Source organism: Caretta caretta, chromosome 15 (assembly GCF_965140235.1).
Source record: "Caretta caretta isolate rCarCar2 chromosome 15, rCarCar1.hap1, whole genome shotgun sequence".
Lineage (NCBI taxonomy): Eukaryota > Metazoa > Chordata > Testudines > Cheloniidae > Caretta > Caretta caretta.
Genome location: NC_134220.1, coordinates 27,588,117 through 27,613,242, shown reverse-complemented (window position 1 = coordinate 27,613,242; position 25,126 = coordinate 27,588,117). Strand labels below are relative to the sequence as shown.

General features: G+C 46.7%; 1 protein-coding gene and 1 long non-coding RNA gene across 9 annotated transcripts in view; one reads left to right on the top strand and one right to left on the bottom strand.

The window, feature by feature from the left end:
• Positions 1-19,806, bottom strand: part of CUX2 (cut like homeobox 2) — a 228,844-nt gene extending 209,038 nt beyond the window's left edge. For all 7 annotated transcript variants that reach the window (XM_075120084.1, XM_075120085.1, XM_048821681.2 and 4 more), the window contains exon 1: positions 19,636-19,806. Coding sequence is in view for 5 of the 7 variants with exons in the window: in XM_048821681.2 (XP_048677638.2) it covers positions 19,636-19,698 (63 nt within the window). In the remaining 2 variants the exon portion in view is untranslated. The remainder of the gene's footprint in view (positions 1-19,635) is intronic.
• LOC125623100 (uncharacterized) lies at positions 19,108-22,665 on the top strand. 2 transcript variants are annotated; one of them, XR_012665098.1, is made up of 3 exons: positions 19,108-19,298; positions 20,618-20,693; positions 22,375-22,665. It is a non-coding gene; the product is annotated as an uncharacterized LOC125623100 (long non-coding RNA). The 2 variants fall into 2 exon arrangements; XR_007352898.2 differs by lacking the exon at positions 19,108-19,298 and having other exon boundaries at positions 20,269-20,693.
• The last annotated feature ends 2,461 nt before the right edge of the window (positions 22,666-25,126 follow it).

The window sequence follows — 25,126 nt, the reverse complement described above, 5'->3', positions numbered from 1 at the left end:
CTCCTTGTGGAAAATTAAAAAGAGAAGCAGCCGCCTTCTGTATTTCTCTCCTAATCAGAGATTTGCTTGAGCAATACTCGTAGGCTGGATTACAATATCTGCGCTCAGGGAAAAAAGTGCAAGAGAGAGAGAGAGAAGCAGCAGTTTTTGCAACACACTAAGCTTTATAACCAAAAAAAACCAAATCCCCTCCTATTCTAACCTACGCGAGGGGGACACAGTCACGGAACTCGCTATGTGGGCCAACTGATGGGGTACAATCTAAACTCTGCCCATCGTTCAGCTTTTGCAGAGACGGGCAGCATGAAAGCCAGGCTCTTGCAGAAATTAAGAGTCAGCTAGGATTACTGCAGCGTGGCCCATTACCAGTCTGCTGCACGGCACATCCAGTTGCACTTTCTTTTGGATCAAGGGCAGGGAACCCGGGTACTGAGAACTCCACGAACGGGGGGCTCAGCCTAACCACGGTGGTCTGCTTACACTTGCCATTTTTAACAGTTTATGCTGTACCAATACGTGCACGGACGTGCTCACTTCAGGCTGATACCATCAGCTCAGGGCACATTCCACAGAAAGAGACAGTGGACAGCATTTCCCATCTCTAACACAGGTCACAAAACACTAACCTAGTCCCAGGCCAGCCCCAGGAGGTCAGTGGTCGTATTAGCATTGTCCCCTTTTTACAGACAGGGAAGCCAGAAGCCTTCGGTGGGAATGACACCAGGGATGAATCTGGCCCCCAGCGAGGGGCAGATGAGCCCAAGGCTACACAGTAGGGAGCGGCAGAGCTGCACAGGCCTTCCCCTCTTGCAGCAATCAGGAAACTTTGCAGGGGGGAAATCAGCGAGAAAGCTCCTTCGAGCAGATCTAGGAGTGGAGCTTCAAGTGTGACAGGCACCCACCAGAGACATGAACTCCAAGCAGGGACTGGTAGGAATCCCCAAATATTCCCCTACCCAGCAGCTAGGGGCTGGCCCACCCGAGTGTTGCATCTGGACCCTGCTGGGACTTGACCTGGTGCTTTCACATCTACCCCCAGGCTAGTTGGCCAGCCAGCAAGGGCCTGGCAAACATAGCCCAAGGCTGGAAAACATCAGACTCAAGCTGGGAGAGAATACAGGAATTTCTAGCTCAGCAGCTCATTGCCTAGTGAGCAGTTTGCATGGACACAAATGACGTTCTGTCACTGATCTGAGCCCTGCGTGCCAACACTAGGCATGGCATACCCAGCTCCATCCCTTTGTGGGCTCAGGGGGGGCACACAGCCCACAGTCCATTGCAATACATTGCGTCATCCCCCAGGAGTACCAGCCAAGACGCTCCCCGCACCAGCAAGGAACTGGGAAAGGCAACACGTAAAGCCTGGAGTTTAGTCTGGAGGATCACAACACTGCAAAGGACCAGCCAGGCAACCCACCCTCACTTGTCATTTCCATTCATGCCCGACATCATCGGACAATAACTTTCCTCTGTCTATGCCTTTTATAGATCACCGGGATTGTAAAGCCATGTTCACGATCCTTCCCCCGAGTGGACATATTAATCCTCTCAACAGCACTCCCTTTGGCTTACCTGTCCCATCACGCTGCCCTGTCCATCCCCTGCTCCGTTATCAGCATACCCAGAACAACAGCTGATCCCCAGGGCTACCAAGACCACGTACCTCATGCCACTCCCCCCTTCCCTCCAAATGTCCCGGTTTTGCAAAAGCACCCAGACTTCTCCTTATCCTCCACCAGGTTAATAGCACCATGGAGGCAGCAAGATTTTTCCATGTATCGTTCTGAACAACACACTTACTCAGTCAGCCAAATAATCTGCTAGGTTTGATATTTCCTCCAGTCACTCAGAGCACTTAGGTCCAAGAGTGCAGCATGTGTTCAGAGCAGAGGAGGGAATTTTCCAGCCACTTCTGTCTTCCCAATCTTCTGTTAAAGCATCAGACAACGCAAAGGACACCGCCAGCGAGCGTGGCTCTCTCTGCAGCTCTGTAGTCTCCAACTCTTTCCTCAGCAGTTCTTCAGGAGTCAAGGCTGAGGGAGTGACCTCAGCTCCCTCCTCTCCAATCCACAAGCAGACCCTTCAAACAGCCCAGTTTATGGTATTCTCTGTCTTAAGCGTGTTTGAAACAAACCCTCGTTGGAAACAAAAGACTAGGTCGGACCTCCGGGCCTAGACACCTCTCAAATGAAGGGAGTGGGGGAGGAAAACTATCATGTTCTTATTTGTTAAAAGGTCTCAGCACTTTATTCTACTCTTTACTCCACAGCAATCCAAACCTAAAGGTGAGGTCCTCAGAATGGATACAGAGGATGGAGGGAAGGCATTGTTCTGACCGTAAAGACAGAGGATCAGCCAGGCAAGAGAAGGAGGCTGCTTTATAAGTATCTCAGAGAGGAGGAAGACTCCTTCTGCTCTACATATGGAACACAGGACTCTGCTAGATTGAGCGGTGCCCATCTCAGTTCCAGACTGGACTAGCTATCTAAGGAGGAGTCAAAAGACATTTTTTTTCTGCCCTCCATATTCTGTAGCTGCCACCACGCACAAGGGCGAGCACTAGACAACGTCATCCCTGTACTTAACAGGGACGCGGGATACTCATGACAGCAAAGTCAGTGTGGCAGAGAGGTTTGGAGAGGGTTTATCTAAATAAAGATGACCCCAGAAACTAGGGGAAGATTCGACACTTTAGCGTCATGCTCCGAAGAGGATTCTTCCCTGGAGGGACGGAGAGCCGCCATCAGGGCAGGTGCAGTCTACAGACTCATGAGCTCAGTAGAACCATAGCAGCTACAATGACTGTGTAGCCAGAGCCCCCGGAGCCAGAGCAGCTCTTCATGATGAGGCATCTCCTCTAAGCTAAAAGGACGCAAAGGAGACAAAGCCTCCATGATCTCTATAAGGAGATGCCCAAGGTGTTCCTGAATCTGCAGAGAGTCCAAAGCAGAAGTTACAGTGGATACGGTGCTCCCTGCTTGCCAAAGGAATGGGGATAAACTTAGAAATCAAAAGGGACTGGACATTTCTGTGGATAATTATAACTACGGCTAGTCTGGTTAACAACAAACATTCTGGGAGGGACATTAAACCTCAGGTCTCAGACAGTCTCTAACTATTCGGGGATCAGGAGGAGACTTAATATAGGAGGCAGATTACCCCACATTTGACACTTCCTCAGAGACAGGACACTGGACTACAGGGACCTCCATCTGATCCGGGCTGGCAACTCCTGTGTTCCTATGTCAGTAACTTTAGGTTATCACTAGTAACCCCATAGCACCATCACCCTAGAGCACACTGACACTATTCTACATCTGTACGAGGGTCCGAGTCTCAGAATGAGGCAGGAGGGTTTAGATATCAGGTAGAATGTTCACTAGAACCTTGGTGAGTTAGGAGCCGTAGCTGCCATTGCCTTTTGCAAATAGTTTTCTCCAACTCCACCTGGCAAGGGAGAACCCAAACTCAGAAATCAAAACTGACTGATGCAGAAGTTACAGTAGCAGAAGCGCATTTAAAAATGTTAATTATTTGCAGCACAACTGGATCCATTAGCGCTATTCAAATGAGAACCAAACAAATGACATCTTTCTACCACCCAACCCATTTCCAACAGCCACCATAAAATACTAAAACTGTACAACCCCAAAAAACTCTCCATGAATCAAAGCAAGGTTCATTATCAAATCACCCTCCTGATGTGCTAGACCAGGGGTATAGTATAGGTGAACCCTGGGCCAAATCCAGACCACCAGATGCTTTTGAATGGACCCCGGAATCTTTTTATTTACTTATCACTTTGGGGTTTTTTTATTACTATTTTCTCTGGACCTTGAAAAAAAAACAAAACAAAAAACAAGTATCCCTGCACTAGACTGATTCTAAAACAACTAACACACACCAAATCAGAAAACGTAACCTTCTGCAACACAAATGGGATTTCTCCCAGAGGCACTGAGCACATGTATCTGACAAACTTTATTCAAAGTTGTTGGCGCACAGCACCACTCCTGAGCAGGCCCTCTGTTGTCTCAGTAGTTAGAGAGGAGAGGACTAGAAGTCAGGGCTCCTGGGTTCTATGCTATCAGGACCCTGGCCTCAAAGCCCAGTCCTCTGGGTTCTTGGGTAGAGCCCTATGTGGATACAACATTTGTATCCGCATCCTATCCACCATCTGCAAAAGTGGTCCATGGATATCCGCAGTTATAAAGCCGATTTGCAAGGCTCCACCCTTGGGGAGCAGCCTTGGCTGTTGCACCGCACAGACTTATCCAGTTACCCAGGAATTCACAAACTTGGGTGGGGCAGCTTCAAGGGTTCCTTGGCCTGCTTCCCGATTGCCCACCTGGTCTTGACCTTGATTGGCTGATGACCATAATATAAACTTCCTGTTTCCTTTCTGACCTTGGCTGAGCAACAAGCCATTGCCTGCTAGCTGCTACTAGGACCCTGCCTTGCCTGACCCCATCTTGCTGCCTCGCAGTACCTTCCCCTTGGATTGGACCTCCTGGCTATTGGAACTCTTGCATCAACTCTGACCACTGATCTGGACTGTCCTTCGACCTGCCTGTCCCCTGGTTCTGCTACCATCCTGCTGCGTGGCAACAGGCAAGACACGTAAACATAACTCACCAAGGCCCTTTACGCTTCGTCAGGCCACCTGTAAAATGAGGGTAGTAGAAATTACCTAAAGACCCGAAGAAGAGCTCTGTGTGGCTTGAAAGCTTCTCCCTCTCACCAGCAGAAGTTGGTTCAATAAAGGATATTACCTCCCAGACCTTGTCCCTCTACCTCTCTGGAATTAAGTCAGGTTTGTGAAGTGCTTAGAGATCCTCAGATGAAAGCAGCTATGTCAGCATGCTGTATGATTATCAATAAAGAATTAACACACCATGCAGCCAGACTAGGCAACATGTTACTTAGCCAGTGCTGCTGCTCTCCCCAGATCTCCCAGATGAGTGGCTCTGCCTACGTGACACGTTACAAGACTCAGTGCCAGGAACCAGGTAATACTTTATTATGTTATCCTGATGGAAGAAAACAAAGAAAGCCTGAGGTCCTAACTTCAGCATAAAACTGCATGAGCATTACCCACAGGCAAGCGGGCCGCACTGAGAGCAGCCAACACACGGCACAGCTCCCACTAGAGTAAGATTTACACGGGATTCAAATTGGCTATTTACTTTTTTTGGAACTAGCTTGCATGCACATGCAGACCAATTAATATTCAAACGACCCCACGTCAGCTGAGAGTCACTTAAACTGCAGCTAAATAAATACTCAGGGATCCTGGTTCGGCTTTTGGGAAGACATTACACCAAACTAGTCAAAACAGAAATTACACCGTGAGGCGACATTCAAAAGCACTGAGACTATTTTGGAAAAATATGTGCGCGCGCGCGCTCACACGTAATCTGGCATCTAAACTTAAAACAAATGACCTCTTCTTATTGTGCAACACACACAGCCAGCAGAGAAGCGCCAGCCGATGGAATTCTGCAAAAAACGGCTCTTTGCTGCCACTGCCAAAACAAACAATATTAGTGCTCAAATAAAGCACCAGCAATCCTTAAATTACACACAATCCTTTCAACTGGATTCTTTTCTCTTATATGATCATATGCAGCTGCTATGAAATATACCTGGAGGAGTACAAAACTGATTTAATCATTAGCCCCTCCCTCTAACCAAACAGCCAGAGCAATTCCTGAACTACCATAGGAATCTGCCATTCAGTCTTCCTGGGATAACAGAGGTGAAATTCACACGGTATAGAAAATCACAAGAGAGGCGTGAAGGTGTGTATGCGCACGCATATTGTCTGCATGCAGGTCCCACTGTCCTCTCTAGGATGGAATCAGAAATACTCGTCCATGTGTCATAGATCCTATACAGCTAACAGTTTACAGAGAGACTCATTTAGTTTAAGAGGCAGGTCCTGCTCTTCTGGACCAGGAGACTCCAAGTTCTGGTCCTTTGGATGCACAAAGTTCCATTAGACATGGACTACAGCCTCAGGACAACTGTGTATTCCCACACTGGGCATTGCTTTGTTACAATACTTGATGCTTGCATCCTTGAAGTGCTGTATAAACACCGTGCCCAATCTTGCATCCTCACTCACCCAAAATGTACGCAGAGTGTTTTGGGTGGGCAAGGGACACAGGACTGGGCCCAATAACTCAAAATGCAATGGGCCCCAAATACAGTACAACAGCTTTATAACGGAAGGCAACTTGCAAAGCTGGGCAGTGGGGCAAGGGATCATGAATACCAGAAAATACCAGAAAGAAAAGGAGTACTTGTGGCACCTTAGAGACTAACCAATTTATTTGAGCATGAGCTTTCGTGAGCTACAGCTCACTCAAGTACTCCTTTTCTTTTTGCGAATACAGACTAACACGGCTGTTCCTCTGAAACCAGAAAATACCAGGAAGGGGAACACATAATCGCAAGTTCTATGCAGATTTTAGTCTGTTCGCTCTCTTTCGCCACAGCGATACCCTCAAGAATTATGGGTTGTTACTGCAGACTATTCCTTGAACTCAGGCCTGGGGCTGCAGACACAAGGATCACTTCCAGCACTTGTATACAACCAGTAGGGATAAAAGGGCTGCACTCCCTGCAAGTCCCTGTTAATTAACAAGCACTGCAGTGCATAATGAACACTTCGGCTTTCTAGTCCAACTAAACCTTTGGTTAGATTCCTCTGATGAACCCCCACGGCTGACATCTTTCTGGCTTCAGGGGCCAAATTTTCACAGTAAACTATATTAGCACTCTGTGCAAAGACGCCTGCACTCGTGATTACCGAAAATCCACGTGTAAGTCAGGCATGTGTGCACACCAGTGGCCATTTACTATGAAACCTCAGAAGGCAGGTACATGCAAACACCTGATCTGCGCACGCAATCAGGGCAATTGCGTGTGCAAATGATGTGCACAACTGCACACGTATTTTGGTGTTCTGGATCTGCCTTTAGGGGGCCATTTTCTACATGGGACACTGGAAATCTGAACAGGCTGCACTGAACACACTCCCTGCTATAGGAGACAGTGTCACTCGTTTTTCCTGCATTCCGAGTGTAATCGTTTAGTTCGCAGCGGCACCCTCTCTACATGCGCAATCTCCATCAAAACTAGGAGGACACTGCACTGGCCATTCCTGATAACACAGAGCAAAGAATCACCAAAGCGAGCGTCCAAGTGAGAGGCTGAACAAGCTTTACCCCCGCTCGGAATCCTGCAAACACAATTCCTACTCAGACTGCCATTCCCCCAAATCATCCCGACAACCGACTCATAGGTAACAGCTCTGCCACCAACTCCTCTGGGCAGAAAGCTTTGTGCAGAGCAGTGTCAATCAGGTAAATACACACAATGCTGACAGAGGTGTTCACTAGGGGCAAATCCCTTGCACAAACACACCCCATGCCCAGTCCAGAGGATCCTGTGCAAGGCCCTGGCCCCACTAACACCCCACTTAAACCCTGCTCTGAGGATTTACATGTGGGTCAAGTGGTGCTCGCTTGTCTGCCCAGGGGAGAAATGTTACCCAGTGAGACTCCAAAAGAAGTCAGTGTGACAGATTCCGCCCTCAGTTACCTCCACTCAACCCCAACGACTATCACAGAGAGCAGGATGTGTCCCAAAGGCAGCTTACCTCTCTAGGGAAATTTGTACAAGGAGCATCAGCTCCTCTGAAGCCTGGCCTTTCTACTGCTGCTCAGAAACAGACCAACCTCCCCAGGCTTAGGATTTTAGAGGGTCTGATTCTGCCCCCACTGAAATAAGGGGGAGATTTTATCACTGCAAAGCACCTTGCTCTCTCAAACCTCAGCAAAATATTTGGATTGGAAACAGAAAGAACTAGGGGCCAAACATGTGAACACAGGACTGGGTTCCAGGAGTCCTGGGTTCTAATCCCAGAACTAACACCAACCATCTCTGCGGCCTTCAGAAAGTCACTCAGCATTTCAACCTCAGTTTCCCTATCTGCAAAACAGATATAATGCTATAGGCTAATGGGAAGATTAATTAATTAGCTAAGGCTTGTAATATGCTTTGAAGATTAAAAGAGCTACATATTGTTTGTCTTAGGAATCTTTCCCCACCCAAAAAAATGCATATCAGAACAGAGCAACACTCCCACTTGAAACCTACTAAATAAAACAAGATCTTTCCTGTTTTTCACTCACTCTGTAACAAACAAAAGCAGGTCTAAAGCAGCATAAAAAAGTGTAACCACCAAAGAAGGTAATAAAAAAAAAAATCAGAAAGAGATGCTCATGTAATATACATCGGAAAGTGTTACGAAAAGGGGAAAACTTTTTAATAAAGTCTACAGGTACATATTCTTCTTCCATCAGCCTCAAGATTTATTGACCCAAGAAGCCATATTGACTGAATAAATCTTGATAATGACCTCAGCAGAAGTCAATACCTGCTTATTATCTCTCAAGTTGGGGAATTACATCTTTCTATAATAGGTGCCAGAAGGTACCAAATGTTCTGAGAATCTTCATAGAGCCTTTTTGGATGGAATGAATGTCCTCGAGGTTCATTTTCCAATTTGCGAGGGACTCTTCCTGTGCTGTACATAAAGAAACCATGTTGCGGGTCCATTTTCCATCGCAAGGTACAAGAAAAAAAAAATCTGTATTTGCACATACTGTAGCTTTCGAACCCTAAATTAATTTAAAACCAGATCTCCGCTCTAGGAGCAGGATTCTTCAGGTCCTGAACCCCTCAGTCTCTGCAAACGTGCCTGCATTTTCATTCCTCATGTTGCATCAGTTATTCTGGTGAACGTTCACTGGAATCCAGGCAGGGGACTGCCCACCACATGAGGTGCATGGAAAGCTAGTCACTTTTATTTCTAAGAGACAGAAACAGTAGGGGGTTGCTACTGATCTAATAATTTGATCTCACCCCTCATTCTCTCTCCTTCTCTGTTGAACATCATAAGAAACGCCCTGGGTATGTCTACACTGAAGGTAACGACTCACAGCTGGCCCATGTCAGATGACCCAGGCTTGAGTCGTGGGGCTGTAAAATTGCAGGGTAGAGTTCAGGCTCAAGTCAGCTGACACAGGCCAGCCGTGGGGGTTTAACTGCAGTGTAGACATCCCCAAAATGGAGATTAACTGACTTGCTGAACCAAAACCAGCCCCAGAAAAGGACACAGAGCACTAAACTTCTTCTGTGAAAATTCCTCTAGCCTTCCCTAGATAGCACCAAGTGAAGTCTCTGGTGGAAGTAACTAATGAAGTGGGTTTTAGCCCAGGAAAGCTTATGCCCAAATAAATGGGTTAATCTCTAAGGTGCAACAAGGACTCCTGGTTGTTTTTGCTGGCACAGATATGTGTCACTGCCTGTTTGCTAAAGAGAGTCAACACTGTATCAAATCTACAGTTTTATCTCTGCAGTCTTGTCTATGGAAGAGACACTGAGCAAAGCAAATCTGAATGTCGGGTTTTTTAACAAAACCTAATATTTACAATAACCAAACCCAACGGAAATATTTTCAAGGATGTTTTTTATTTAATTCCAATGAAAACTTTTTTTCAATTCCTCATCATTGTTTGCTGTGCAACTAGCCCGGTATGATGCGAGACATAGGAACCTGAAAGACTAGAAACTGATGTGCCAAACTGACTAGTGTATTTTCACTAGCCACGCAGAGAAAAATGCAAAAAGCCAATACGGTTTTTAAAATCCAAGGAGACAAGCAAGGAATTTTGATTTATTAAATTATGATTTTGAGCCTGACAGTTAACTACGTTCAGTGGAGAAAACATTAGCTCAGGGATCAGAATGCACAACAATTCTTTCTGCATTTTTAGTTGAAGCCTCTGCAGACGATAAGAAAAAAATAAATGAAGAAAGCAGCTACTGTGCCAACATATGGAGGGAGACGAATAGCTAGTTGTGAAAGCTCCACAGAGGTTATCTGGTTAAGCACGTGCCTCCCGAAGGGAGCTCAGTTTGGAGTATACTGTCTGTTAAATCTGTTCATATCTACTCACTCAGATCTCCAAACAATTAACATTCCACTCCACATGCGACTGGAGAACTCCAGAGCCCTCTTCCAAATCCACCTGCTCCAGGTGCAGACGGATGCTTGACTTCCTGCCTCATTCAACACAACTTTCCAAGCGCTCAGGCAGTTCCAAGGAGTTTGACACAAACGCAGCAGCACGATCGGCAGCTTGGCTCTATCGTGGGCATCTTTTCTTGCCTAGAGATCCCAGCTCCACCAGCAGGTACAGTGCCATGCACGTGAGCCCCTTCCATCACTCACTGTATGTTGGCTGACGTTAAGGTCAGGAAAAACCAGCCCCTGTGTGTGGTTGGCTGTCCCACACCATGGAAGTCCTGAGGCACTGCACCCATGCTGGGCCTGGCGGTGGCAAGATGACCTGCTTGGTCCCAAGCAAAGGGCTCCTTCAGCAATTTACCCAACAGCAAGAATGCAAGAGGGACCAGATGCTGGTCTCAGTTACAATGGCGTCGCCCCCGATTGACAGGGCACGCGCAGAGCAATCTCTCCAGGCTTACACCAGTGCAGCTGAGATCAGGGAACGGCCAGGGACATCTAACAAAAGCAGCCGACTGCAGGCAAATTCTCCTCTTGCTCCTCTGAGCCGCGTGGGGTGAGCGGAGCAGCATTGGCTGAGGGGAGGGTTCCGAAGTCATTCTGCCTATGCCAGGCCAGGATCATCCTGGGGGCCTGGTGCTCCACAGCTCTCCTAATTGCTGCTCCACAAACGAGCAGCACGCACCATCCTCCGCCTCCAGCACCAGACAGGGCAGAGCGTCAGGCCGCGCCTTCACGTCAGCTGACCGTGCGCCTCAGGATGGCGGGTTCCACCAGGCATGAGAGCTGGGCCTGAGTGCTCAGGAGAATGCTAGGGCTCCCCCCGCCCCCGCCCCCTCCCAATCTAGCAAAATGCTTAAGCACATGCCTAGTGTGAAGGACATGAGTAGCCCCACTCAAGTCAATGGGAGCAGCACGCGTGTTTAAAAGTTACGCTGGTTCTTCACCGTTGTGGTAGATCGGGGCCAGATATTGTCGTGTTGTGGTGAGCGCTCTCGAAGGGAAGGGTCTCCTGGCACTATCACCCCCACGCCAATGCCCTGTACCAGCCTCTCCACACGTCCCCACTCTTTTCATTGCAGCTGCCACCAAGGGGTGTCATTTATGGACAATACTCAAATGTGCGTCTGCAAACACCAACTCACTAGATAATAGGCCAGGAAATACCCAAGAGTCACAACGTCAATAACATCCACTGTCGGCCCATGGGAATCTGATTATATTTTCGTTTATGTTCCCTATTTGCCTCTTGGTCACATTTTTCACAAGGCCGTAGAGAGAATCCACTAAACTGGATCGGGAGGCCACCCAATTCATCTCTAATGGGCTGCAGCATGCACACAATTAATTAATGGATTTATTAATTAGGGAAGAAGTCACTCTTCAGGCTGGAATTGGGGTCACCAGTTTCTAAAGTGAGAGCTGCTGAGCTAAAGATAAACTCTAATTTTCTTCAGCTCTGCCAGCCTTGTCTGCCAAAGTCTCAATTATTCAACCACAAAAAACATTACCCTTTGGTAACTTTCACAGCCCGACTTTCTCCGGCAACGCAAAGAAATGCAGAATTAAGAGGAAGAAAGTGGGACTATAAGTCCATCCAATTCCCACCAGCACCCGCATTCCCCCCCCCCCCAAATGAAAATAAAGATCCCTAGACCTGCTGCCACAATGGCAAAACTCCCATGGACTTCAATGGTAGGAGGATCAAGCCAATGATGACAGGTACCAGAATTGTTATTCTTAAACATTTGCATTTAGAGCCATAGGTATGCATGGTTCTGCACACAGCAATAACGAGCAGACCTTGCCCTGAGGAACATACAAATTCTGGACCTGACCCTTCACTCAGATCCGCCCAGACAGACCCCAACACACCCAGAGATACGGCTGTTGAATCAGAGCCTAAATAAGAAACAACAAGGCAATGCAGGGAAATAGGAAGCTGGGCACGAGCTGAGTAAGGCAAGTTATACAGAAGAAGGTATCAGGGTTGCGTCTCCCATTTGTTAAAACTCAGTTTCAACTAGATTTCCTCAGCCTGGCAGGACAGAGACGGGCATTTCTGACAGGGTGACTTTTTTTTTTTTTTTTTAAATCAAACTATCAGTTTCAATCGCATGTTCTGTCTGCTCAAATGCCAGAAGAGATGCTGGAGCCACCAGCAAGCATGTCACACGTTACCTACAGAATCAGCTCTGGATCCTGCAAACACTGATGCGGGTGAGTAGCTTTACTCAGATGAGTAAACCATGGATCTCAACTTTGCTGCTCCTGAGTGCGAAGTTCCTTGTGGGTGTAAGTGTTTGCACAATCAAGATGAGAAGATGAGCTAGAGTAGTCGAGGAAGACCAAAGTGCTTTAAGCCAAACAGAACTGCCTCCCTGTTACCCCGTACTGCCCTGACCTGAGTGTTGTACCTAGCTCCTGTCTCTGATCTTACCCTTAGCCTGCGAGCTCCCTGGAGCAGGGACCACCGGTGGGTGGGGGGGGGCGTGCGTGTGCACAGTGACTAGCACAACGGAGACTTGATCCCTGACTGGGGTAATACAAATGACAGCCATCAGCCTACCATGCATTCCACCTAAACAATAAACTGTACTTTAATAGGAGTTTAATGACTTCAAGTCAGTAAGAGAAGGCTACTGAAATTCAGAACTCTCCATATTGCTCCATATCTACCCTCTTCTACGTGACAGGATCCAAGGAAGTCACACTCTGTTCCTTGAACACAGCTGGGGAAATGAACTTTTTCAATGTTATAAAGGATCCATTTTTTTGGAAACTGTAAAATACTTTGACCCATTTTACTTCCCCTTTTAAACACACACACACACACCTGGCACTCACTCCTGGCCTCTCGGTGCCGTGCAGCATTGAAAATCATACAGGATAGACGCACATTGCCTTCAATACGCAAGCAGAGTAGAAGAGCCCACCATGCAACCACCCAGTGCCCCGGGCTCTCCTGCTACAGCAGCAATAATGTGGAAATACCCAACTAGAAAGATGGCCTGACACCATGTCCTGGTGGTCACCAAACCCAGGCTCCAAGAGAGGGAGAGCGTTCCCCAGTCATATCCAATACCAGACCAGGCAGGGCCTGCTGGACATACCCAGTACCATTGCACCTTGGTATCACAAGGGTCCCAGATCAGAATACAGCATTATATTACGTGTTCTGGTGACAGCTAGACATAAGGAGGCAAATTAGGGATGGTTGCCCAGCCTTAGCTGAACATCCCAGCTTCTGTGGTTTGAAGCCAGCTTGTAACATTCAAGTAATGGTTTTTCTTTAGAGAAAACCATGGTTCAAATTCACCCTGGTGTTATTCCATCAAAGCCATGGAACTACACCCAGGATGCATCTAGCCCGTTAACGTTAACTGCTCCCTTAATTATCCTTATGCAAGCTTTAACCCAGATTTCTCAGTGGTATTATGGTCTATCAGCTTTGGGAGCCATTATGGTCTATCAGATCAATGAGAGCACAGTTTGGAGCCATAGCAGTTCCAAAGGAGATGTAACCATCCCAGTGGGTGCTGTCGGCACCACACACCATGACGGTCTCCCAAGGGGCGGCCCCTGGGTGGTGGCACACAAGGAAATCCTGCACTTTGCAGATCATTAACCCAAGACACCATCAGAGATCATGTGGAGCTGTTGTAGTTTATTGTGTAAATGGCAGCCAGACCGGCCCAGCTCCAGAGGAGCAGGTAAGGAAAGTTGGGTCAAAATGCACTGAGACTCACACGGCACAGTGCCAGGTCCCATGCAGGCTATGCTGAAACCTTGATGGAAATAGCTGATGGAAGCAGTTACTGGGCACCTGCAGAAACAGAAATGCACTTTGCAAATGACTCTTCTGTGGGGAGAGGGGGAGAAATGTAGCAACTTTACAAGCTAACTGGATTGTTTTCAATTTTCCAACAGGAGACCCTGCCTCCCCTTCACTCCCAAAAGGAGGAGTGAATGATGCTGGCTTGACAATCCTGGAGACTCACGATCCTTTTCTGTCTGACTTCAGTGGGTCAGGACACTGGCAGCATGGGCAGTGGTAGTGCCCACTTCCCTTCTACCATCTATCCTGACCCAGAAGAACCACCTCCAGGGATACGATGATCATGCAAACTCGGGAACCCACTGAATCATTGGCCTCACTGAGGGGGCCCATCAGTAGGCTTGGAAGGATTATTTTTAAAAGTAAAAGTCGATAAACGTTGATTTCACCCTACACATGCAAACTGGTGAAAGAAATATTTCCGCAGATGTTAATCAAAATGCACAGACAGGAAAAGTAAGAAAAATGCTGCTTGAGGACTTGCCAGAGTTTGATCTAAGACTCAGATTTTGACACATGATGTTGACAGCTTGCGTTTTAATGGTTATAAAGCTTTAACTTTTTGAATCTCAACATCCACTGTCACTAAATAATTACGGCCTGACTCCCTCACAATTTCCCACAACTGCAAACATTTAAATCGATAATAGAAAAAAATGCTTACAAATAAACTTTGATATTACCGGTCGAAATTGTTAAAAAACATTAAAATCTAATTCTGCCAGGCCTCCTGATAAGGGTGTTAGCTGTGGTCACATTAGAAACTAACTACCTGCAATCCCCTTGTTTTAAAAAAAACAGTTACTGAAGCTTCAATGCATCTTAAACAATATACATTAGATTCACAAGCCCATCTCAAAAGGAGTGAAAGAGTTCCAAGGCTGAGCTCATGAACACTGTGGGCCAGATCCTCAGCTGGTGTTAAGTCAGCATAGCTCCATTAACGTCAGTGGAGCTCTATGAATTTACACCTGCTGAGGATCCAACCTCGCGTGTCACCCACAACCAGACCTTCATTAGCCTAGAGCTCAGAAACTCTGGAAAATAAGTGAAACAAATAACGGAAACTGGAAGACAGAGGTAGTGGTGTTAACAGTCCTCTGACAATACTCTCCTTCTGTTTCCTAATATATTTGTCCACCACAAAGCTGAGTGCCTCAGAGACTGTTTTGAGTGGATGGGAAGTTTAACGTGAACTGTACTCTCAATATAAAAGAACCGGTTGGCAGATCTCAGTTCAGTTCCCAGCGGATGAGTGACCACATTTCCCAAACCCACCATTCCACAGGCAGCATTGCAAGAGAAAATCACAGACTGACTGGGCCCGTGAAGACCCAACACCCTTCTTGCCCCAACAGCTGGTCCATTGATAACAGGGTTAAGACACATAGGTAGAGCAGCATGGCGAAGCTGCTGCTGCCTGTGTTGTACCTCTTCCATAGAGAGCTTAAGAACCTGAATTTTCAGGACTCAGGAACCGGTGCCTTCTACCTTGTCCAAGGGCATGAAAAAACCTGGATACATTTTTTTTTCGCTTCCAAGTGATAGTTTGATCAAGATCCTAAACACAAGAAGACGACAGTGCTACAAACCCACACATCAAAGGAGACATGTTTATGCTTATTTTGAATCTTTTAAGGGGAAGCAAGTCCTCCACACCTCTATTCTTTTTATCATACCTAAGAGGGTATTAATATAATAAAGACATGACTATATAGACAACCAGCACTGTTTGGGCCAACAGCTTCCCCAAACAAACCCTTAAAGAATCAGATATGGTCCCAAGTTTGACCACAAAAACAACTGCAAATAGAAACAGCTAGTGTTGAGCTCCATCATCCGGACAGCATCTACGGAGGTCAATGGAGTTAGGGATAAATCCATCCCTGGTTTAACTCCACTGAAGTCAAGAGAGACATAGCTGGAATGAACGTGGCCCTGTCTGTCTATTGCTTTTAATATGCATGTACCTTTGAGTCTGATACACAGCAGGAATTGATTCATGCTATGGCTTAGGGCTATTGGCAAAGCAATCAGTTATGCCGTACCTTTTAAGAAGCTGATCATGAAGTAGTAAGTTGGATGATCCAATAACTTCTCAGTCTTACTGTAAATTTGGAATGTCTTAATGATATGCAGAGCCCAGAGCATTTGGCAAGGTTAAGTTCTCCCATGAAGCGCTCTGGAGGTGGCTCTTGCAAGGTCCTGGGCATACCCACTGAGGTAATAACGAGATTATTCCACCTACGACTGCTCCACGGTACTGCAGTGAAGTTTATTCGGCCAAGTTTCAGAAGTTAAGCTTCAGCCAATAGGACTGATAGCTTATTTACCACTGTCATCTATATAAAGAAGAATTTTGACACATTGTTAAATGATAGCACATTTAGATAAGTCAAGCTGTCATATAACTTAATGGATGTCTAAACTCCCTCTGTAGTGGATATGTAAAATTTATGCACTTCAGAATATCATAAGGTTATAATATTTTAATCACATCCACATTTTTTCTAAACTTTGAACAGTGAAAACATTCCATCAAGCACAACGCATTCAGAACATTCTTGGCACTCAGTGAATGGCAAAACAGTCTGAACTAACTAGATGCCTCACATTACCTTACCACTTAAGTTTCTGCGGAACGTTCAACCATGCCGACTGCCTCAAGCACTGGTTCGCACAGACGCGCAAAAATGCCTGCCTTACTGAAACAAAATGTACAATATTTGATTTGATGAACTTGCTCACACAGTGTAACCAGGGCAATAGTAGGTATTTATCGCCCAGTTTGGAGCAGTCTTTGATATCCAAAATCAGTAGTCCACAATGCTTTCTACTTCTGCCTTTTTAAATATAGAATAGGCTGCATCTAGGATGCAGACAGCATAGAATCCATATACTGCTATACCGAACATAATAAAACAGAGCAAATTAAAACAAGAAAAATCATAAAGGTATGAAACCTGTTATGACTATTACACACAAGAAAGCTGTAAAAAAATACAGCATTAGTAATGTACACTATAAAACAATCTCATAACCAAATGAAATATGCCTGGCATTATCTTTGATAGAATTTTATCTCTTCTCATTTCCGAGCCTACTTGCTGTAAAAAGGCTCAGTGCCATTGTGATCAAAGTGCTATAGAGTATCCCATTTTCTGCATGTTTTACATATGCCCACCATTTGTCAAGGTTGTCCAAACTTTGCCATTGCATGGGCGTTCCAGGCAAACAGGCCTGTGCGTACAAATTTTTAAAAAATGCATTTGGGGGAATAATAGATTATTTCAATTTTTTTTTTTAAAATAGAGGGCATTAGGCCAAACTGGCACAAGGTCACCTTTCCCACCACCATCTGGGGCGAGGTGCCAGAAATGCTGCCTGGATCGAAGACAGCAAGAACTCTCTACAGTAAGCACCCAGACCCAGATACCCATTCATCCAGAACATCTGAAAATTAAAGCTATATACCTCTTTCCAAGGAAGCACAATTAAGCTGAACAGTCAAACTAGATCTTCCAAAATCTGCCCCCGCCCCAGCTCAAAAGAATTTTTTTTCTTTCAGACCAAAAACTAGTTGTAAATACAAGTTGGTGCAAAACTCATCACCAGAATGTATTAAGGAATCCTTTGTATCCCATGTGTTTAGGATGCTAATACCCTGCAAACCAAAAGGCTATAAATGAACAGTCATGGAAAGCGGGCTGGCTGCAGTACCTGTATTACTTTGAGGGTTGGGTATCACAGATGTACTAAGTAATCTGCTTAAAAGCCAAAATGTATTAAATGCTGGAACTGTTGAAACATTACTGAAGTGCCATAAATCGTATTTAAATTTGTTTACTCCCCTATGAAACATGCCTCATTTTAAAGTCTGTAATATCCTACAGGGATAAACCTATTTAATATCCATGTAAATGAGCATCTCTTCTTTTGTAGGAGTTCCAGCTTACACCTCATCTCATTACGTGCCACATACAGAAAGCTGTAGAAATGACAAAATGTAAACATCTATTTTTTTCAGGTCAGCTGTCCTCTTGTAAATGTTAAAGGGCTTATCATTAATTTCACAGACCAGTAGCACTCTAGTTGTATACAGTATTCTGTGACCTAAACAGAACCACAAAGGATCTCTTTCCTAATGCAAGATAGGTGTATCCATCACAAGTCTAAAACACGGACAATCAGATCTATATGCACCTTGAGTAAGGTTAGAAGACTGAATATTAGTTGGCTAATGAAAATTTTGTTAACTGACATTCAGGGATGAATGAACCCAAATACCACTGCTGTAAATCTGCACGCTAAATTCTCAAGACCTGAATAACAATAGGACCACAGAAGGGCTTCAGCCAGCCCTGAGCAGATTTGATTCTCCTTCTGCTGTCTCCCATATCTGTTTGCCATGCTCTTGTCATTCCTTATGTTACAGAACATCAATCATAAATAAAGAGTCTATGCCCTTAGAGTGCCCAGGTCTGATTCACAAACATTAGCAGGGAATACAATTACAATTGCCTAACACCAAATACAATACAGCCAACCTAGAACAGGGGGAGGGGGAATGAGCCTTTTATTTTTAAGACACTTTTTTGGGGGGGGGGTGTCGCTGCAGCTTTTTAAAAGGCAGAAAATACAGGCAACAGACAGTTTGGTTTGTTTCTTTGCTACATGCTCATGGTCAGTAAACCTCTGAAAAATGCAAGTCACTTGCAGCTTATGTTTTAAAAGCACCTTGCCTTGCTTTTGAATTCATTTGATGAGAATGCCAGTTGTTGGGGCTCAGGGATGGTACCACTTGCCTGAATGTAAGAAACTTAACAAGATTTGCACATAGGCAAAAAGCAGCCCTTTTATCTTCAGCCTGATTATCTTTTATCTTAAGCTAATGTCACGGCAAACAAGTCAAGATACTATAATAGGTCTGTTATCTGCATCATTGCCCCTCAACTTCTGCCTGCTGTGATTGCAACTTCAAAGATTTAAACGTTTATGGAGTATTCAGCAGCAGAGACAACACAGTTGCCTCCTAAGCCCTGTATAAATATGAACTTAATCCCTTCAACGCACCCCTGAAAACAGTATCGATAAGATACACAACACGCTGTATGGACCTGCTCCAGGGCCCCTGGACAGGCAAGCCGAGCTCTCCCTTCTCCCCAGAGCCTAGCGAGAGGGGAAAAGGGGAAATCACCCCCCACGGAAAAGTTGAACATCTGCATTTGCTGAATTCACCTGCCCGGCAAGGCGCCCGGAGCCCAGGCCATTCAAGCCCTAACGCAGCTGGGGGGAAACTTCCAGCCCCGCACGGGGAGGCGAAGCCGGGGACCGCGGGGCTGGGGGGCGAGCGGGGCAGTAAGTCCGGGAGGGCAGGGGCCCCCTTTCCACACCCCGCAGCCGGCCCCGGCCCGGGGGTGCGGGGGGGGGGGGCAGTCCGCGCCGGGCCGCCCGGAGAAGTTGCGAGGCGGGCGGCAAGTGGCCGGCGGGGGGGGTTGTTGGGGGGGGCCGGGCCGGCGGGGCGCGCCCCGAACAAAGGCGGCCGCGGCTGGGGGGGGGGGGGTCAATTCCCGATACCGACCGATGCTGCGCCCCGAGAAGCCCGCCCCGGGGAGGGAGGCAGGGAGCGGGGGGCCCGGCCGGGCGCGCCCCGCGGCTCCCCGGCGCCGCGCGGCCCGGCGCTCCGGCCACTCACCTGCAGCCGGCGCAGATCCAATTGCTTCCAATATTGAAACATCGATCCCACATCGGCGGCCATCTTGGGGGAGCCCGGCGAGCGGCGGGGCGAGTTCGTGCGGGGTGGGCTCCCGCCGCGGCGGGGCTCAGGGGCCGGGCGGGGCTCTCGCCCCCCCACCCCCCTCCCGCGCCGGCCGAGCCCCCCCACCCCCGCCCGGGCGCTCCAGGAGCCGGGGCTGCCCTGCGGTCGCCCCCCTCCCTCCGCCGCCGCCCGCCCGCGAACAAGAGACGGGAGCGAGGAGCCGAGCGGAGCGCGGCGGGGACGGGGGGAGGCGGGCGGGCGAGGAGGTTTCCCCGGCAGCGAGCGCTGCCCGCCCCCTTCCCCCCCCCAAAGTCCGGGCGCGAGGCGCTGCACTTGACTTTGGCTTCTGCCCCCCCCCCTTATCGATCCTGACGTCACGTGCGGATCGATGCCGGAGGCCAGGGAAGGAAGCGCTTTGGGGGGCGTAATTTATTGGAGGGGGGGCCCCAGACCCCGCCCCCACAAAGTTACAATGGTTCCGAGTTCGCGGTTTGTTGTTACTCCCGGGCCCCCCCACCCCCACCCCCACCCCCGTGCGGTCCTGGCTCCCGCCGCGCCCGCCCGCTCCGTCCCGGGGCCGGGCAGTGCGTTCCCCGCGCAGCGGCTTGCGGGAGGCGCGGAGAAGCGGGGACACGCGGCTGCGGGTGGTTCTGCCTCTCGCCCCGTTGCGCGTGGTGGGCTGTACTGCCCTGGCTGGGGCGGGGCGGGGCTCATGCACCCCCCACCCCCTTTCTGTGCAGCGGCGGGGCGCTCGCACAGAGCGGACCAGGCTTGGGCTGCATGGACATAACACCCGGCTAGAGGCGGCGCCTGGTCGCCCCCTGCTTTGCCTTTTGCAGGGGAAGACGGGCCGCCTCGCTGCCAAGGCTCGTCGGGCACCGTGCCAGCCTGTTGCCAATAATCCATATCTATCCTTCAGGCAGGCGCTGATTCTGTGCCCCCCCGGGGAGAGAGAGCATTGGAGCTGCATCAATTTTGCTGGGTTCTAGGAAGATGTATCCTTCAAAGACAAAAAGTACAGGGGATGGAGAATTATATTTTATGATCAGCCAGCTGCCGTTACATCATTCTTGTATAAGGACGATAGATCCCGGCAATGCTTCCTAGATGGATAAAGTTCACAAGAGTCATAAAGCTAACGACTGTCTTCTGTTTTCTATGCCCTCCTCCCTTTATGCCCTGTGGAAGGAGGTCTAGGATAGCGCCTGCTTTGAAGCTATTTTAAAAGTTTGTTAATGTCAAGCAAATAATTGGTTGATCATCCCTTAGATACTGAATTGCCTGAAGGCTTAGTTCTGGATCATTCAGGCTGGAGATGGCTCTTCAATCACAATACAAAATTTCCCCTACTACCTTTACAGCCTTTTTCCCATGGGCAGGGCTAAAATGTCATTTATCAAGACACAGCCAGCCAGTCTTCTCAATTCCCTGTTCCCTAGAATTTGCAGACAGTAATGATTTTAAACTTTAGTAAATAAATTGAAATTGCACCAGTTTTTCTAACAAAGACGATGATGTGTTGGTGCTTTTTAAAAAATCTTAGCTCCAGCCAAGTTCACAGTTACATTTCCATCTCCGCTGGACAAAATTAATGCATGAAGGTTTCATAGATATGTGGCATTACAATTTGTCTACTTACAACTCCTTCCTATAAGCACTTGAAATAACTGTCACTTTTTATAGCCCTTTAAGAGACAGTTGTAAAATCTGATACGTGTATATGATCTTGCAGTGTAATTTAATTCATTTTTAAACAAATCAATGTAAAAAGGTGACTTGCTTTCCGCTAGCTGCTAAAGAGAAGACTGCTTCCAGACAAAGCTTTTTCAGACAGCCAGTAAACTTTTTCAGATTTTCAAACTGACATGTTCTGCACCTTTAACCCTAATAGGAATTGCCACAGCAAACATGCTTACAGCACAGCAACAAGAAAAATCCAATAATTCAGATTGTTTGAAGACTGATATTTTTAAAACACCTTAATGCAGCTATTCTCCGAAGAATTCAAACAACTTTAATGCCAGAAAGTGATACTGCAACTAAAGCAGATTCATACTGATTTTTTTTTTGTTTATTGCCTTTTTTTGTTGATGTTAGAGGATTTTCAAATATCTGCTCCAGATATTTTACAATTGTACAGCAGCTTGTTATGCTGAACGGTATTGCATGTGAAGATTCTTTGAACATTACATTTCTGTTTCACTATGTGTAAATAATAAATTAAAGTGCTAGGAAAACGTACCCATCTTCATACTGAAAAGATATTATTGATGTTGGTTGTGTCAGGAAGATTGTTTGCATGTGTAAAGAAAGTGCTAAATAGTTATTTTATTAGAATATTTTTCCTGTGACGTTAAGTGAACAGTTTTTCGTATCCAAGGGCACTAGTTTCTGCCTGAGACATAGTTCTCTTAAAAATAGATACAGATCCTAAGCATCTACACACACAGGTAACATTGTATATGAAAAAAAAAAGCTCTAATGATTTTTTTTTCTACGTTACAAAGAAAATTTGGGGCAAAAATGAGGCATGAACAAGACAGGGAGGAATACTAAGGATAGAGTGTAGCTTTATCCAGAAAACGTATGTAGGCTTAAGTAAACATGCCTTTAGAAATTCATAGGCTTGCACAAAGATGTTCTGAGAGATAATGGCAGGTCCTTAACCACAAACAGATAATGATATGCGAATTCCCCTGCATCAAAGCCGAAACAAAAGAAAATGTCACCCAGGAACACTATGCAGCCCCAGACAGGCCACCAGAAGCCTGGCTACATGATAGACAACGCCTAAGCCTTCAACTGAATTCACTGTGAAGTCACAAGACCAGAATGGAAATGTATTTTCCATATGATGACATGCAGGTATGCCTCAGACAGCTGCTGTCTAAAGATGAGGGTGTGACAATTATGTATATGATTTGGAGCAAGAAGTAGAAGCTGAAAATAAACATCACAAAGAAATAATAGCTGCAGCCTTGTTTTGTTCTGGGATCCTTCGTCCACCCCTCCCATCTGACGGTATGCCATGCCTAATTGCAAGTTCTGCTGGGGTATCGCCCACTAGGCTCTGCCTTCCCCACCCTGGTGAGTTTGTAAGGTGACTTTTTTTTTCCTAAACAGGGAAGATGTATATAGGAAGCTTTGCATGAGTTAGTACTTCAGCATGTGGCCTCTAAGCAGTAGAACACACTATGCACCTTGAACTACACAAAAAGTCACTGAAGTATCTAGATGCCAAACACCCGAGAGTGGAGAATTCACCTTCCCAACTTAGAACCCACTGAGCTTCTCGCTCTAGAGCAGAACTCCCAGCTTTTGGAGTTTCGTGGTCCATTTGGCTCTGGCAAGAAAGGGGAGTTCTAGGCTGCTATAGAATTTACGAGGTTAGTTTTATTCCACCTGGTCGCCCCAGCAGCGGTGCAGGAATTACTGTCAGGCCAGAGTTGTTTTCATTTGCATTTCAAGGGGTTCTGCTTGATGTGAAAAGCAGGAGTTTCAATTACATTTCCATTGAAAAGTGATGGTTTAAATTAAAAGGGACAACTTGAAACAGAGTCCATTTTTTAAAAGGAGTTAAATATAGTTTTCGACCCTCCACTCCCCCCCCACAGCCCCTGACCAATTTTTGTGGTTTTACCCTCACGTTTTTCCTCTTTCCTATTACACCACTTACACAAGGGTGACTCACCAGCAACACAAGTGCGACCAAATATCACAAGACTCATGATAAAGTCATGCAAATTAGCAACACCACATGGGAGATTTGTCATTGACTTAATGGGGGGGGCAGAAACAAACCCCAAGCCTTGATCACGCAGTGAGGTGCTTAAGGAAAGTAACTTGGACCTAAATCAGAGCGCGTCACATGCAAGTAATAAGTGCATCTCCACCCAAACTAATTCTAGATCCTGTTTGTGTCCCACTTAGCCCTGAAAACTTGTAGTGAAAGTGGTGGAAGTTGCACCCCAGAGCTTTAGGAGAGTCTGGAAATAAACCGGGGGAGGAGGGGGTGAGCCAGAGAGTATCTGTACCATCACCCCAATTATGGGTTTGGGGTTTTGTGGTGTTTTAAGTGTAAAAGATTTGGTTCCATTCGCCCCCTGCTGTCATGTTAATGATGTCAAGCCAGATGCTAATGGTACTTCCATCGGAGGTGAATCGGTGCCCTAGGAATATCAGACAGATGCAAATCAGCACAGCTTAGATCTCTCCACTTAGGGGCCACTTTTCTCTCCTTTACACCTGCCATTGACCTCAGTCCACCAGTACAACCAAAGGCCTTAGGGGGCCAGATCCTCAGCGGCTGTAAATCAACCTCCCTCTACTGCAGTCCAAGCACCTACTTGGATTTACACCAGCTGAGGATCTGGCACTACATGTTTATATCACACTTGACACCGTGGCTTTCAGATAGCACACAGCACTGCAAGCAAGCAGAGCAAGCAAGCAGAGGCGAGTGGATGGTAACTGGAGGCAACAGGAGTTTTGTAGGAGTAAGGCCTACAGAATCAGGCCTACATGCAAGCTAGTGCAATTAGGTTGGTTTGTTTTTCCTTTCAGTCTTTTGCAAAAAAAAAAAAAAAAAAAAAAAATCTCTCTCCCCCCAGGGGCAACTTGTTTTTTTCTGCCCAGTCACCATCTGGTCCCTCGCCCCCACAGGGCTGGTGCTGGCTCCTGCCCTCTTTTACATCCTAGCTTGTGGCCACAGCAGCCAGGCACCACAAACATTGAGGATGGCAGCTAGAGGAGAACCCAATGTAGATTTCAGTTGCCTCCAGTCCATTTTCACAATGGGGAGGGGTCAATAGTGGGGGTCCCCAAGGATCTGTACTGGGACCTGTGCAATTCAACATACTCATAAGTGAGCTGGAAAAAGGGGTGAAAAGTCAGGTGGCCAAATTTGCCAACAATACAAAATTACTCAAGACAGTGAAGGCCAAAGCTGACTGAGGAGTTGCAAAGGGACCTCACAAAACTGGGTGACAAAATGGCAGACGAAATTCAATGTTGTTAAGTGCAAAGTGATGCACATTGGAAAACAATCCCAGTTACATATACAAAATGACAGGGTCTAACTTAGCTGTTACCACTCAAGAAAGATCTTGGCATCATTCTGGATAGTTCTCTGAAAACATCCACTCAATGTGCAGTGGCAGTCAGTCAAAAAAAGCGAACAGTGTTGTTAGGAACCATTAGGAAAGGGATGGATGAGACAGAAAATACAATGCTACCATATAAATCCATGGTACGCCCACATCTTGAATACTGTGTGCAGTTCTGGTTGCCTCATCTCAAAAAAAGATACATTAGAGTTGAAAAAGCTGCAGAGACAGGCAATGAAAATAGAGATATGGAACATCTTCCATTCAAGGAAAAATTGGAGGGACTGGAAATGTTCCTTTTAGAAAAGAGACAATGGGAGGGG